General features: G+C 36.7%; 1 protein-coding gene across 3 annotated transcripts in view; it reads right to left on the bottom strand.

The window, feature by feature from the left end:
• Positions 1-16,630, bottom strand: part of HMCN1 (hemicentin 1) — a 525,163-nt gene that overhangs the window by 294,113 nt on the left and 214,420 nt on the right. For all 3 annotated transcript variants that reach the window (XM_061160939.1, XM_061160937.1, XM_061160938.1), the window contains exons 8-11: positions 15,840-16,103; positions 13,697-13,841; positions 9,348-9,469; positions 4,046-4,321 (exon numbers count right to left, since the gene is read on the bottom strand). In XM_061160939.1, the coding sequence (XP_061016922.1) occupies positions 4,046-4,321; positions 9,348-9,469; positions 13,697-13,841; positions 15,840-16,103 (807 nt within the window). The remainder of the gene's footprint in view (positions 1-4,045; positions 4,322-9,347; positions 9,470-13,696; positions 13,842-15,839; positions 16,104-16,630) is intronic.

The raw sequence follows: 16,630 nt of genomic DNA, 5'->3' as shown, positions 1-16,630 counted from the left end.
GCTTTTAGCGTTCCTGAGAAGTTTGATACCAGTCTGATTTTCTCCCTGTTTAAATATACTGGTTTAGTCTGTATGCTGTGGAGTTTTTTCCCCTTATACAAGTAATTTGAAATTTCATACAGAATGTGTTTAGATGAAGTTCTCCCGTCACTGATCTTGCTGGATTTGCTCACTATGGACAATTTGTTTTCCCTCTCTAGTACAGTTTTCTTCAATTATATCTTCGCCCATTTCTTTTGTTTTTGTTGAGCACCTAAATGTTATATACCTGTACACCTTAAAGTTCCATTCTGTTTTTATTTCTACTTAAGAGTCATATTATTCAACTCTTAGTCCTTTTCCTCAACTTTCTGAAAGGACTTCTCAAGTTTATTCAGCACATTTCTGATTTTATTCTTACGTAGTAGAAATCCTGCTCCTCAGTATCTCTGATTCATATTGCATTATAATACTGCACTTTAAAAATCAAATCCAAAAAAAAAACAAATAAAAAAATCAAATCCTTTTTTATTTCCTCCATGACACTTGTGATTGTCCTTTCATATTAGCCAGTTCTTCCTTTATAAATATGTACTCCCACTTAAAGAGGATAGATCATTTCAAAAGACACTGGTGACGTGAAACATTTTTTCCAGTCTTTAGAAATAAACTGCTACTTTCAAAGCACCTACTTCTTCTAAGTCTATCCCCCATTGTTTTGTTCCCCAGTATTTTTTCTTAGGTTCTATGCTCTATTTTTCTCCTGTTTTGCTGTATTTGACAATTTTCTGTTTATTAATCCTCAAATGATGTGGCTTCTATCCAGACTCAGTGTCAGAAAACAAAGTATTTGAAGGGATCTAGCTTTGTTCTCTGTCTACTTATATTCTTGTTGAACCCCCTAATAGCTCTGTGGCTAAAAGTCTGATGCGCATAGCTCCTTGCCTGATGTTCATCCATGATGCCCTTCTGGATGAGGTGGGAAGCTCTCCTCTGCTCCCATTTGTCTCTAAACTCCCTGCTGACATTCCCATCAATGTTTCTATATTCATTTCATGAGAAATATATCTCAGGTTAATTTTTTACATGGTGCCAGGTTTCCTGTCCACTTTCTGTCCTACTGTTTTCTTAACTAGCTGGTTATTGCTATTGATAGGTTTAAGTAGATAGCATGCTGGCTTCCTAAAGGGTAACGTTTTCTTTTTGAAGCGAACTAAGAAATGAAGAAACAAAGATACACACTCTCTGCTTTCATGTGGACATAAAAAAGATGGACTGCTGATTGAAATTTTCATTCCACTCAATTCATTTATACAAACACTAATCTTGATATGTAATATATAAAATTCCTCCCCCAATTTTTGCCACTGTAGACTGAAACTGGTTTTTGGTATTCTTCAGTTTTGTCTTTTTTAGGTCTTGATATTTTACTGTTAATGAGAAAAGGCTGCAGTAGCTAGACATGTGCTATTTTTAACCAGAAAATTCTTGCTAATTATATTTCATAAAACTACTACCAAAACTTGTAAAGTCTGGATGTTTAACTTTAAAAAGTATTACAGATAGAAAAAGTTTCCAAACAGATCTGTGGAGGCAGAGCAAGATAAATGAGGTTATAAATTAAGCTACTGATTCTCTTGTAAGCAAGAAAAATATTCCTAAAGTGTGTATTCAATCCAAGTATCTGTTATATCTTTTAAGCTTTCTTGAACTATTTTTTATTTATTCTTTTTAAAACATGTAACTGCATAAAAGTGAAATTAATTTACAATTTATGTTTCAATGTCAATGGTTGGCAAGTATCTTATATTCTCATGAATTATAATCCTAGGTACAGCACTTTATTTCATCAACTATCCACTGCTTTTCAATAATGTATTCAAGCATAAAATAATCAGAGGGCATAATAATAGCTAGAGTCTTATTTTTAATAAACAGTGCCATCAAATTCTAGAATCTAGTTTTGTTAGATTTTTAAGACCTAATTTTTCATCGAAAATTGTTCACCTAAATTCAAGACCAACTAGACAGGCCATAAAATATGGCCCTTAAACAGATTTACACCACTAGAGATTATACATAAGGGGCTTCCCTGGTAGTTCAGACAGGAAAGATTCTGCTTGCAATGTGGAAGACCCAGGTTCAATCCCTGAGACAGAAGATCTCCTGGAGAAGGGCCTGGCAATCCATTCCAATATTCTTGCCTGGAGAAATCCCAAGGACACAGCAGCCTGTGGGCCACTATCCACGGCATTGCAGAGTCAGCCATGACTGACGTGACTTAGCACACGTGCAGGCAGAGATTATGCAAGCTAACCAGTAGTCATATGACGACATATGTTTTTTAATTTATATTTTGTATATTTTATGACATCTAACCTCAGAACTTAAATTGTTAGGCTATAATAAGCCTATTTACCACAAAGAAGATATAGTTTTAGGGTTTCCTTTAAAAATACGCATTTCTATATCATAGGTTCAAACTTTAGAATAGATTCAAATACTGTTTTGGAAAATGTTGTCCATGAAACCACTTGAGAGGTCAGTTATAAATGCAGATCTCCAGGCCTTAACCCAGGCCTGTGAAATCAGAATGTCTGGGCATGAAGTAAGAAATTTGCTTTTTAAAAAGTTCCTCGGACAAGTCTTCATCCATAAATGTTTGAGAACCACTGTTCAAATTGACTAAGCAATACTAAAGGACTAACAGTTGACCTGGGGAAACAAGGAAGGCTCTGATTCTATTTTAAAATCCCATTGTAACAGGCTTAAGGGAAAGAACCAAGGTTATATTTCAGAAGTCCATCAGCATGTATCCTATCTAAAATAATCAGTTTGGTAAAAAATACTTCCAAAACTCTAGTAACTAAAGTTACTACTTGTATTGACTCAAACATCTAGGCCATTTACTAGGTGGAAATGCAGTGAACCATTTACAAAAGCAACATTCCCCAGAGGTTTTAGCAGATCAACTAACGAACGAAAGACGCACAGTCATATAGTCAGATTGCAGTATATATCTCAAATACCAGTGAGAAACCCAGAATCAGATGTCAACCGTTTTATTAAGTCTCATGGTAGTTTCACTTTTTTTTTTTTTTGCCATTAATAGCATTCCAAGAGCTAACCTCAAAACTCAGTGGTAACTTTCTTAAACAACAACATTATAACCAAGTGAGGCATGTTATAAAGTTGTTTCTAGTACCATAACCAAGTAGCCAGACCGGATTCTGATGCAATCAGTCTCCCACATCAAGGACTTGAAATAAAATACTCTCCTAAGGCAGCAACTGAACCTTTCAGCTAAATAGTGTAAAACTGCCAATGCTAAGTTGCTCATTACATTAAGACTCTAGAGACGTTTAGAAGCCAAATAGGATTCTACTGAAAGAGATACTTGGGAATAGCTTCTGATCTTCATTTGTTAATCTGGAATAAAAACCTATTTAGTATCAGTTAGACCACAGTGTTAACACACTTGCTTTTAGCTATTTGAACATCTCATTTAGTCTATACAATTAAGACTGGTTTATCATTAGCTTATTTTCAGAGAGTGCCCTCTGTGTGTGTGTGTCTGCATATGTGTCTAAGATAAATAAGGTAAAAACAGCTTTGTTAAAGTTTTAATAAAATTTCACCTTGATAGGAAACATCTTAAAACTTAATTAAAACCATAAAAGTAAATTAAATATCCAAATAATGCACTCAAATTAGGAACTTTGCTTTTTTTTTTTTAACCAATTAAAACAATTTTTTTTTTTCAAGTTCACAAAATAGATAAGAAATTTTAAAACTATTAAATCATCCGGAGACTATTTCTATTTCTACTCCCTTAAAATAAAGGTCTTCAATTACTAGGATTAACTGTGTTTAAGATTAACTACTTGCTAGTGATGTTTTAGTTTCCAGCTTAGTCACCTTCAGGCCCTCAAGATCCACAGCATTCTACCCTTCAAAACTGTAATTGTTTGGGTAGAGGACCTTGGATGGACAACGTAAGGGAATAGAGATCAAAGAAGGAAAACAGAAAGATACCATGACTCAGAAGTCACCGTCAGCACAGTACCTTGCACTGTGAGGAAAACGGACTCAGTCGACGATCCTCCTTCATTGCAAACAACACAGCGATACTCTCCTGCATCGCTGAATTTCACACTCCTGAGCTCCAGGGAAAGGTTAGCCAAGATCCTCATTCTTGCTGCATCTGTCAGCCTGACATCTCTGTCATTCCTCTGCCAGGTTAGATTGTAATCCACCGCACTGATGACAAGGCACGTCAAAACTGCGGTTTCTCCAGGAGTAACTGTAACATTATCAGGCACTCGGATGACTGGCGGCGGCTCTGTGGGAAACAAGAAGATTCAAGCTGAAAGATCCAGAAGTCATTTTACTCATTCACAGAGGTGGCTTAAAATTTTAATAAGAATGTATTGAATATCTGGTAGGAAAGACTGGTAGGAAAGATGCAGTACAACAGAACTTATTCATTAATACAAATGGGGTGATCAAGAGGGCTTCCCTTGTGGCTCAGCTGGTAAAGAATCTGCCTGCAATGCGGGAGACCTGGATTCAGTCACTGGGTTGGGAAGATTCCCCTGGAAAAAGGAAAGGCTACCCGCTCCAGTATTCTGGCCTGGAGAATTTCATTATCACCTAGTTGAAAAATGCTTTACATGCATGTTTACATACCAAAGTACACTAAAACCCAAACCTATAAATTACAGCTGTGAGCATCAAAGAGGCATGGCAAAAGGATATGACTATGCTGACTTAGCATTGCAGAGTCTGTCAAATTTTGAAGAAAGTAGCATTTATGGATTTTTAAATTTAAAACCATGATTTAGTGTTTTAAAGAAAACAGCACATGAAGGATGGGAGATATGGCAAAGATACAACGGCATCAGCTTTAAGGAGATTATCACCTCATTAAGACACAGTGCAACAGTAGAGTAAACTGAATATTCCCCCAGAGAAGCAGCAGAATGTTTAAGAAATTCAAGTTAACAGTAGGGATTGACTTTTAATAAAATTATATACATAGGACCACGTACGCAAAAGGCACTGAGTGGGGCAGGCTCATTTCAGATGTGGTCAAAAGCCATTTACCGATTAAATATTTAATCAGCATTTCTAGAGAAAATCACATATTGCTCTGGTTAGGTTTGAGGATAAACCTAAATGCTCTGTAAAGCTCACTCTGCCCAAAAGCTTTAAAATAACCTGCCATCCCAACACATTATTGGGCAATAACAGCATTAAAAAACTAGCTGGAAAGCCATGCGTCTGTTTCAGTTGAAATGGGGAAGAGGATCAGATATTCAGGGTCCAACTTTATTCAAAACCATACAGATAAATATCTAAAGCCTAAAACAAAACCTGAAAGAAATAAGCCAAAACCATAGTGGTTATCTCTGAGAGAAGGAAATATGTATATTTTTTCATATTTTCCTTTACATTTATCTTTGTCTTCCAAACATTTTTAGAGGAATATATGCTATTTTAAATTATTTAAAAAATCCATAATTTTTACCAGTCTGCTATGTTTTTAAAACCTCTTATGAAAAGTTAATGAATCAGTTGGAGAGAGTTATATGAGAAAGTAAGAAAGGTTTGACTGAATTCTAGTTAGATTTGACAAATAAAATGCAGGATGCATTGCTAAATTTGAATTTCAGGTATTGAATATTATTGTATAATATATACTTTATATATTATTATATAATTATAATATATAATATTTTTGTCTCTCTCATGAAATATTTTGAGACATATTTATATGAAAGTCACATTAAGTGGGCATCCTGTATTTTCACTTGCTGAATCTGGCAAACATAGGCTGCCTAATTTTATCCAAATTTACCTGGAGGACCCTAGAAAGGCCAATATAGTCACAATGTTTCACTACCTGAAAAATGAGATGATTAAATTGGGTAATCCAAAAGACCCTTCTAGCACCAAGGCTCTATGACTGTAACATACAAGACAATACGGACCAAAGACCCAGAAGTGAGCATTTAAGAATACGTGTTAATAGTCTATCAAAATCTTCCTGAAGACCACAAAATGTATCGTGTAGTTTCCTTTTTTGCTGTTGTTCTTTTTAAACAACCTTCTTCAGTTAGACTAGGGATGTTTAGAAACTGTAAAATCCCATATTATCAGCATACAGGGGATGCCAGGTGCTCACCTTGGTCCTTCTCAAGAACCTAGGCACTCATTTCCCTAAGTGCTCTGCTTGTTGAGTACTGAGCTCAGAGCCATGGGGGCTGACATGCCCAGTCAGGCTCCCTTTCCACTGCTGCCCACTTCCGGTGACCACTTTATGAAGGAAAAACACACAGCTCTCTTGCCTCAATTCAAGGTCATCCCCGTGTCAAAGCTCCCTGTGGGATCAGCTGAGGCCCCTGCTGTGGCTGCATCACAAGGGAATTTCTTCCACTCCTTTGTGGGTCCTCTTCCCTAGAAAACTCCTCAATAACTCTCTTGCTTGCATAATCTGCCTTAGAGTCTATTTCCTCTTCAAATATATATTCAAGTATGTCAAACGCCAGCTTTCTACTGACATCCAGGGGTAGAAGAGCTTTTAAACATGACACCCAGTACGACTGCTGCATAAATATCTGGAGATGATGAACATTATGCACACTGAAATATTTATGCATCCATCAATAAACTGGGTGGTGATGGAGAGAAGAAGAAGAAGAATGACGGCAGTTTACAGGAGAGGCTAAGATAACAAACTACTGGAAACAGCCTGGTCCCGATAGGATGAGGGGTAGTCATTCCTAAGTGAAAGAATGGCTGAGGCTAAGATTAGGGGACCAGAGGTGGAATCTCAAAACTGAGCAAGAATGATAAGTGTAGGCCTTGTGACATTAAGTAAGGCTCACTGGACTGAAAGTCAGGAGGCCAGGAATCCACCTCTCACCACCGACCCACGTCATCTTTCAGCTTCTTTAGCTACAAAGTGATGAGGTGGTACAATATTATTTCCATGTCTTACCCTGTTCTAAAAGAGTATCCTGTAATTATAATTTAAGATTGCCTGACAAGTTTTCTGGATTCAGTTTTATTTAAGGCCAAAATTTTGGTTGTGTGTGCCTGTGTGTGTGTGTGGGGGGGAGGGACAATATGCTAATAAATAAATTCAGTAGAGAAAATTAATATAACTTCGTATTAGTACTAAAGTACCAAATGCCATGTGTAAAGAGTTTTTCCTGCTTCTGCAGTTCTGTTCATTAGTTTCTATATGTTTATATGCAATAAAAAAGAAGTGTAATTCTTTTTACACTCATTTGGCATTTAAAATTATCAAGATCAGTATTTCCAATGAACCTAAAATCCTTAAAATTGTTGGCTGGAAGAAAATGCTGAAAATATAGAAGTAACATATTGGTAGAACTTCAATTTTCCTTGAAACATTTCTCGGGTGACTTTATAAAATAATGTCCACAGTGACACCAGTAAAACATCACCATCCCATCATGCTGTGCTTCCCAACACTCCTGTCAAAATATAACACCTAATTATCCTATGAATAAACAGCTGGTTCTCTTGTGCTAGTTAGTAGGAACAGTAGGATGGCTGAGCCAGGGCCTGGGTAGAAGTTTAAGGCTGGAAGGTTAAAAAAAAGTTCAGAAAGAAATGTCCACACTTCCAATTCCAAAATTGCCATATCATTCATACTTCTGCCTCCTCTTTCATAATTAAGCAAATGGGACACAATTCCTAAAAACTGGCTTTGGCATAGTACAACTTCCTGGTGATACCATGGCTTGGCTGGCACAGGTTAACACTACAAGAGCACGTGTGGTGTGTATATTCAGAAGTTACTGACACCATAGGGCCAAATTCTTAGCAGTCAGTTCACAAGCCTTTCTGGCACTTCCCAGTTATTTATGCGAGACGCCTGAGTCCACTCACTGAAATCTCTTTTCCCTATTGTCCTTCTCTTAATTAATATTGCTGGGAAAAAACTCAAGTGCTCAAGTGTTTGTTTTCCCAGAAGCTGAGGAATGTTGACATGATTCCAATGCTTTTCATAATTACTGGAGATGAAAAAATGAATAGTTTATGATGTATGTCAACTTGCTAAATTGTTTCAGAAGACAAACTTTATTTTTCTAAGAATAAGAGAATACAAATAATTTACTGCAAGAAGAACAGGCTTGCATGCCTCAGTTTAAAAGTTCAGCTTGAACTTATTGATAATAAACGTAAACTCTGGGCTTCTAAACAGTCCTACAGTTATAAAGCTTCTTTTGTCTTAAATTTTTCTAAGAAAATGCACATCTGACATTTCAGATGCACAAGCTGACAGTTCAGATATTGTTATAAGAAAACTCCACAGGCACATTTAGGTCAGAATAGGGTTACTATTAAATGCACATTAGCCCTAGGCTATGAGGCAGGCAGAGAATAACTGAGTCAAAACAAAATTTCCAATATATTCTAGATACATGTTGAGTAGGTGGCTTAATCTTGATCACTGATAATACATGGCAGTTGTTTTGGTTTCTCAAGAATTCTGGGAGATTGGAGGAAAAATGATAATATAATCAGAGCCCTGTCTATTTATAGGAAAAGAAAGAAAGTGAAGTCGCTCAGTCGTGTCCAACTCTTTGCAACCCCGTGAACTGTAGCCTACCAGGCTCCTCTGTCCATGGGATTCTCCACGCAAGAATACTGGAGTGGGTTGTCATTTCCTTCTCCAGGGGATCTTCTCGACTCAGGGATCGAACACGGGTCTCCCGCATTACAGGCAGACGCTTTACCCTCTGAGCCACCAGGGAAGCATTTATAGGAAACTTACTATTTAAGTGTGAATTAATTAGCATGACTTCTGTCCCTCTCAATACCAATATTGTAATCACTGAGGTCCTATGTTTTTGAATGTGATACTTATTGTCTTCAACTCAGATGTCAGAATCCATTCATAAAAGCACTTTGCATATTATAAATATGGGAAGAGAAAGGGAAAGTTGAACCTGGCTATTCTAAAAATGGATCTCTCACTTGTTTTCTCAAAGGAGAATGCCATATGGGGATTTCAAACTATTAAACCCCTACAATAATAACAACAACAATACTTTTAAAAACTCATGTCTATTAGTTGTTTCTATGTGCCTGATTCTATTCTAAGTGCTTAACATAGACTTTCTCACTTAATCCTCATAATTTCTCCATGAAAAAAAGAGACTATTACTGCTATTATCATCATTTTACAGTGGGAAAACCAAGGCACTGAGTTCCTAACTGGTCCAAGGCAGGTCACACAGTTAATACACAGCAAAGCCTGGTTCACAAACATCCCATTTCCATACCTGCATTGATACTGAGGCAACTGCCAAGCAATTAGTGATAATTACCTGACACATCGAAGAACGTCTGTGCCCGTCCAGTCCCCACAGTGCTGACAGCAATGCACTCATAGGCGCCTTCGTCAGACAGAGCGACCTCTTCAATATCCCAGGTCACGTTGGCGGATTCTCTGGGGTAAAAAAATAGAACCATGCTTAGTTACTACAATAACAAGACCAGGTTGAAAGCAGTGATTCCACTATTTGTCTATTCACTCAAATGAATAAAGAAAACAGTTTAAATGAAGTAAATTGATTAAACTGCAGATTTCTTTGTAGCTTAAAACTATACACCTTTTATATTTTAAGTAGAAAGCTAAGCCTCTCTAATCTGAGAGAAAAACAAAGACAGTAACTGGTTTTGTTTTTTCCTATTGATCTTCCTAGGTTCTAACAAGAGAAATCATTTCCAAATGTGAGAATAACTTTAAAGAGGCTGTGGATAGAAGAATGAACCTTTTTTACTGAGAAAATATCAGGGAGACATCTTTAATTTTTCTCAAAGGTCATTTAAAAAAAAAACTGCTAATAATTTTGCCACTTTTAATTTTCACTTTTTTCACATTCATATGTCTATTTTTTTTTTTTACTATGATTTTTTTATCAGGCCTCTACCTTTGCTGTTTAGAAATACAGTCTGAGCCTGTCAAGTTATGGAGACTATAAATTTCTTTAGGAAAATATTCTCTGACTAGGTCAAAATAATTAAATAAATAAAATTTTTAAAAACTGGCAGAAAAACACTCCTTAAAATTTCTCTTCTTCCCCTCTCTTTTCGAGATTTTGGTCATTTTCAGTGGGATTTAGCCAAAGCAACTGAACCAGATAATTAACAAGTGTAAAGGTAGAAAACAGAATTTTTGGTTCTCAAAAAGATAAATTCTCTTCAACTTTCTTATGTATAAACTCCACATAAGACTATATACCATATCTGGTTCAATATATGTATACAATGAATAAAAGAAAATGATGAGTTTTATAGTCAAAGTTGTCATTTAAGTAAAACAAATCTTTGTGCTATGTTATATATTCACTCATTTAATAAATCGGAGAAGGCAATGGAACCCCACTCCAGTACTCTTGCCTGGAAAATCCCATGGACAGAGGAGCCTGGTAGGCTGCAGTCCATGGGGTCGCTAAGAGTCGGACACGACTGAGCGACTTCACTTTCACTTTTCACTTTCATGCGCTGGAGAAGGAAATGGCAACCCACTCCAGTGTTCCTGCCTGGAGAATTCCATGGAGAGAGGAGCTTGGTGGGCTACAGTAAAGTGGGCTTTGTAACATGGGGTACAAAGAGTCAGACACAACTGAAGCAACTTAGCACACATGTCCTTTAACACTTCAAACTGTTACTCATCTTCTGGAAATGTCTTAGTAATAGCCATTTAATTCTTATTTAAAAGATTCTGATAACCTATAAGATAAGCATTATATTGCTCTAACATATGATTGCAATGTCATAAATATTTTCATATTTTTTCTTATAACCATCCATAGATATTTACAACATTTTTTAAACATTCAAGATATGGATAAAATGACCCACTGCAGAGTCAAGACACCTTCCACTGAAGCTGAAAATTGTACAATATATGTTCCTTACAGTAATAACTCCAGAGCCCTCCCAATTCAAATGAACGGTACTCATCACCAAATCACTATAAAGAATTCATTGAGCTCTTAATGTACATTTACCACTAACCTATAGTTTTTAAGAGAAAGTCAAGACACAGGTTCCTGCCATCAGGAAAGTGAGAAAGTAAGCAAGGTGACCATTCCATATATTTTAGTAACTGAGAATATGTACTTCAGTTAATACTGTTTCCTTTCACATGCATCTCTGCATTAGGTGTCAGTGGTCCTTACTGTCACTGTGAGAAGAAAATGGAGTATGACTTACTTTTTGCTGCGCTGATCACCTAAGATGCATCTTGAATGCTTTAGAGCAATATGCTAAGCCCAAGTTTACAAATGCCATTATCTAGGAGGTACTGGTAAGTCCCAGGCAGGTAGAAGTTTGAATTACACACATTTTTTGTGCCTTCTGCAGTGCTTACTTCAGAGCCAAGTATACAGGATTCATCAAAAACTTAAGACGCATGGAAATTTTAGAATAGAAAGCGGCAATTCTTCTGGTCTTAGGGCCCTTTCTTTAAAAACAAGAAACTTGAGATCCAGGGAGAAGAACAAGTAATTTATTCAAAGGCACGTAACCAGTGTATGGGTTGCTTAGAGAATATTCTTTAGTATTATATTTATTCCTATCTTGTTTATGAAATTATTACATGAAAACAATTCTCCTCTTCATGTAGCCTTATCAGTAGGCATTATCCTCTGTCCATGGCGAGGAGGTGCCTCCATAGAATTCTCCAGGCAAGAATACTGGAGTGGGTAGCCATTCCCTTCTCCAGGGGATCTTCCCAACCCAGGGATCAAACCCAGGTCTCCTGCATTGCAGGCAGATTCTTTACCATCTGAGCCACCCGGGAAGTTCACTAAGATTGTATGGCCACAATAAAAAGTTTTGAAGGAACGGCCTTTGGAACAGGGGAAGGAACACGTCAGTTAGAAATGAGTCTTGTTGTTAATGGAAACTAATTCTCTCCCACATCCCCTAGAAACCATCGTGACTCACATAGCAAAGATCCAGTCATGCATCTGGAGTTGTTAGGGAACCTAGGGCAGAGATGTGTGAGTGAACTGGGATTAGAATATCAAATCCATCATCACCCATGCCCAATTTTGTCTCTAGACTCTTACATCTAAAGAACTTCACAAATGTCAGCAAGGCATGTCACATCTCTGGGCCACAGAGTTGGAAAAATGCAAGAAAGAATCCTTGTGGTTTACCTCAGAGGAATTGTGTGAAATTAATAAATTAATGCTTATAAAGCATCTCAAGTATCTTTCAGAAATGTTACTATTTAAATCCAAAGCAGAATTGTTTGATTTCATCAGTTAGGTATGTAAGTTTGTCATTTGATATCTTGGTCAGCTAATGTTGCTGGTTATTAACTATGCAGCTAAGGAAATCATCAAGACATATGTTAAGAAAGTAGCAGGAAATAATAAGTCCAATCTTTACCTAATGGAAAATTGTTTCAAGTTATGATAAACATTCTTGCCACAGCTTTTGCTTTAAATGACCCCATGAGGATATCGTATGAACTTTGTCAAAAATTAACATATTACAGAAGCTAATTTATGTGAATGTTATCAGTCTGAAAGGTTTATAAAATAATACTTAGAGTTATTCTCCTTAAATGTAGTTTGTTTGACAGTTAGTTAAGAAAAGAAAAAAAGTTTTTCAGAAATCATCCTCTAGTTTTTCTACTTAATGTTTATCATTAGATGACTTAAATTTGCCTAGAAAATTCACCAGTCTTCTCAAGGAAAGTTGGTGTCCTCTAGCCGACTTCCATTGATTCTTGGCTGCAGTGTGTGTGTGTGTATGTGTGCTAAGTCGCTTAAGTCATGTCTGATTCTGTGACCCTGTAGGCTACTCTGTCTATGGGATTCTCCAGGCAAAAATACTGGCGTGGGTCGCCATGTGCCCTCCTCAAGGGGCTCTTACCCACCAGAAGATGGAACCCCAGTCTCATGTCCCCTAACAGCACCCCAGCACACATTTCACCCTTCGCCTCCTGGATGCCTGGGCTCCAGCTACCCTGGCTCCTTCCTGTCTTTCTTTCCCACATGCCTGGGGGCCTCTGGTGTAGCGCACTTGCACTGATTGTTCCCGGTATGTGAACACTCTTCCCTGGATATCTGCATGACCATCTCGTTCACCGTGTTCAGGTCCTTACTCAAATGTCTCTACTATGAATTTTAAAATTGCAACTTGGCCAAAATCACATGCAGTCCATCAATCAGTAATTATGTGTCTGAAATAACCTGCTCTACTTTTTACTGTAACACATCAGATTCACTTATCATAACACTTTAAATCAGATTCAGAGACATATTTGCCCTCAAGCCACTGAAGTTTAAACTTCAGGATCTTTCATTTGCAAGGGCTCTTGTACCTAACTTTGTAGTTATAATTTTGTATTCTTTGTCTTATCAAGGGACCCTCAAATTATAAAATTCAGATTCTATAAAACCTGGAATCAACTCTTAAATGTATTCTAGCATTTATTATATTACCATAGAATACTTATTACCTATTACTGTCTTCCTTCTTTACAATATAAGCTCCACAAAGGTACAGAATCATGTCTGTTTTGTTCAGTGCTATACTCCAAGATTATGAAGAAAATAAGAATGTATAATGAATATGTACACTAACATAAGTATCTATCTGTATTTTGGATGTTTCATGCTATAAAATGTTACTAATAGAAGCATTTACACACTTTAAATACTGGTCGACTCCAAGTGTAGCTCCATTTCTGACAAAACTCAAGGTAAAAGGTAAAAGACTGTCAATAGTGCAGGTAATCTGGCCCGGCTGCAGGTAGTACCCCGGGGTTTTCTCAGGCATTGTAACTTTTGGAGCATCTGGGAAAAAAAGAACATGGGCAAGAAGGTCACAATGATATTTGGTACTTCCTATTAATCCATTCAAAAGCTTCATGTTTAAACTATTCCAGTAAATTCTCTGCATTCCAATTAATCTAAATCACTAAAAATCACTTTAATTATCTTTCTTTGTTCCAAGTTTATTAATTTCTGGATTATCTCCAGAAAGGACTCATTGAATCTATGACTGCACTGATTTTAAGGCATAATTTTTTTTTTGTACCAGCAAGACAGAAAACAAAATTACCAAATAAGTTATCAAGCATCATCAATTTGGAGAAGAGAGTTTAATTCTGAAAATGTAAAGGTATGTAAGAACCCACAGAGCTTAGAACTGAATTCATAGTGTAACTATTTCCAGAAAAAGAATGAAAAAATTGATTTCTTAAGAATCCAGTAGTTTTTTTAAGCATTCAATTCAGGGGCTAAAGCAACTAACTCTGAATATTGTCTATGAGGAAATACTGAGGCTGGTTCTACTATGATCTTTTTTCAGCATTAAACAATAGAGTTGTTCCTGAATTTCCCAAATGATAACCTTCTATATAAATGATAAATTGTTACTGCTCCATCCAGTAGGACAATATTAGAGTCAATCTTTCTATATCTGTTGGATACAGATGGTTGGAGGGCATCACTGACTCGATGGACATGAGTTTGAGCGAGCTCAGGGAGTTGCTGATGGACAGGGAAGCCTGGCGTGCTGCAGTCCATGGGGTTGCAAAGAGTCGGACACAACTGACCGGCTGCATTGACTGATATCTGTGTCAGACCATCGTTCAAGCTACACACAGTTTTAAAGTTTTTGTCAAATTCAGTCATCAGCATTTGGAAATAAATCAAATATATAAATAACTAGCCTACTAACTAACCAACCAACTAACCAAATAAAGGCAAAATCATCATGTTATTTACAATGAAGTATTGATTATTATATAGAAGGTTTCTGATAATCATATATAAACTTTAGCCAAATTAGACAGCTTAATCAAACATTAAACACAAGTACCAGGCTTTTAATGGGGAGTAAGAGCATCACTTCATAGCAAACAGATAGGGAAACAATGGAAACAGTGAGAGACTTTATTTTCTTGGGCTCCAAAATCACTGCAGATGGTGACTGCAGCCATGAAATTAAAAGACGCTTGCTCCCTGGAAGAAAAGCTATGACCAACCTAGACAGCAAACTAAAAAGCAAAGACATTACTTTGCTAACAAAGGTCCGTGTAGTCAAAGCTATGGTTTTTCCAGTAGTCATGTATGGATGTGAGAGCTGGACTATAAAGAAAGCTGAGTGCCGAAGAATTGATGCCTCTGAACTATGGTGTTGGAGAAGACTCTTGAGAGTCCCTTGGACTGCAAGGAGATCAAACTGGTCAATCCTAAAGGAAATCAGTCCTGAATATTCACTGGAAGGACTGATGCTGAAGCTGAAGCTCCAATACTTTGGTCACCTGATGCAAAGAACTGACTCATTTGAAAAGACCCTGATGCTGGGAAAGATTGAAGGCTGGAGAAAAGGGTATGACAGAGAATGAAGTGGTTGGAAGGCATCACCAACTCAATGGACATGAGTCTGAGTAAACTCCAGGAGTTGGTGATGGACAGGGAAGCCTGGTGTGCTGCAGTTCATGGGATCCCAAAGAGTTGGACACGACTGATCGACTGAACTGAAGAGCATCAGAATTTCCCAGTTCAAGTTCTTACACTGATTGAAGTAAGATTCTCAGATCTACAGATTTAGAATTTACTAAGATTCTCAGATCTACAAATTAGTGCGATTTAACATGAAATTTTGAATGTCTATTTTATGGTTAAGAAAAGTTGTGTTACCTATGTGTAAATGTTTTTCCACATAGTGACTAAGTAATAATGTGAGGATATTATTTTTTACTTTAGAGTCCATTTTATACCTATAGGACCACACAAACCCCTTAAACTATCAATACTCCAGTGATGAATAAAGTGACATCTTACCTGGGACAATACTGGAGAAGGAAACACTTGACACTCTCTGGAAGAGAAAATCATCCTTATCATAGCCTGTTACTTTGAGAAAGAAAGCTTCATTTGGTGGTATAAAATCAGAAATATTCCACAGGCCATAAGGTTTTCTCTCAGGATAATATTTAACAGGAATAGTCTTAAGAGAACTGCCTGAGATACTCAGAAGTTCAAGACGATCTACTCTAGCTGGGATGGAAATTCCAGAAGTATTCAGCAGCACATAGGTAGGTATTCCTACAAGACAAAGAATTTATCATTTATAAGTAACATGCACCCGAGGTTATTTATTAAGTTTTGTACTGTAACAACAGGTAACCAGGATCATATGTATGAATACTATCGGCTGTGCCAAAAACTGTGGCCCAGCTCTGGAATCTTTTCTACATAAAAGACAGTTTATCTATGACCAGAGAAATACAGGAAACCATAGATAATGATTTTTAAGTTATCTAATCATGTTTATATGTAGAAAATTAGAATTATGAATATTGCGTAATATATTTGATTATATGAATATTTTTAAAGATTTACTATTTTGTAATCTTCTAGTAACCGAAGCAATAAAAATAAAAGAACAATCAGAAAAAAAAATTTAAAGTCACAGTAAGACTAAGCCTTCTTTTCAGCTACAGAGCTATAAATCTTGCACGAATAAAAATAAGGTGAAAAAGTACCTTTCAAATCAATAATAACTTCATCCTGGAACATACAATGCTATGTGATATCTTCAATGTTTTAACTACACACACACACACACACAC

This window comes from Dama dama, chromosome 14 (assembly GCF_033118175.1).
Source record: "Dama dama isolate Ldn47 chromosome 14, ASM3311817v1, whole genome shotgun sequence".
Lineage (NCBI taxonomy): Eukaryota > Metazoa > Chordata > Mammalia > Artiodactyla > Cervidae > Dama > Dama dama.
The sequence above is the reverse complement of the archived record's forward strand: the minus strand, read 5'-3'. Positions and strand labels throughout refer to the sequence as shown.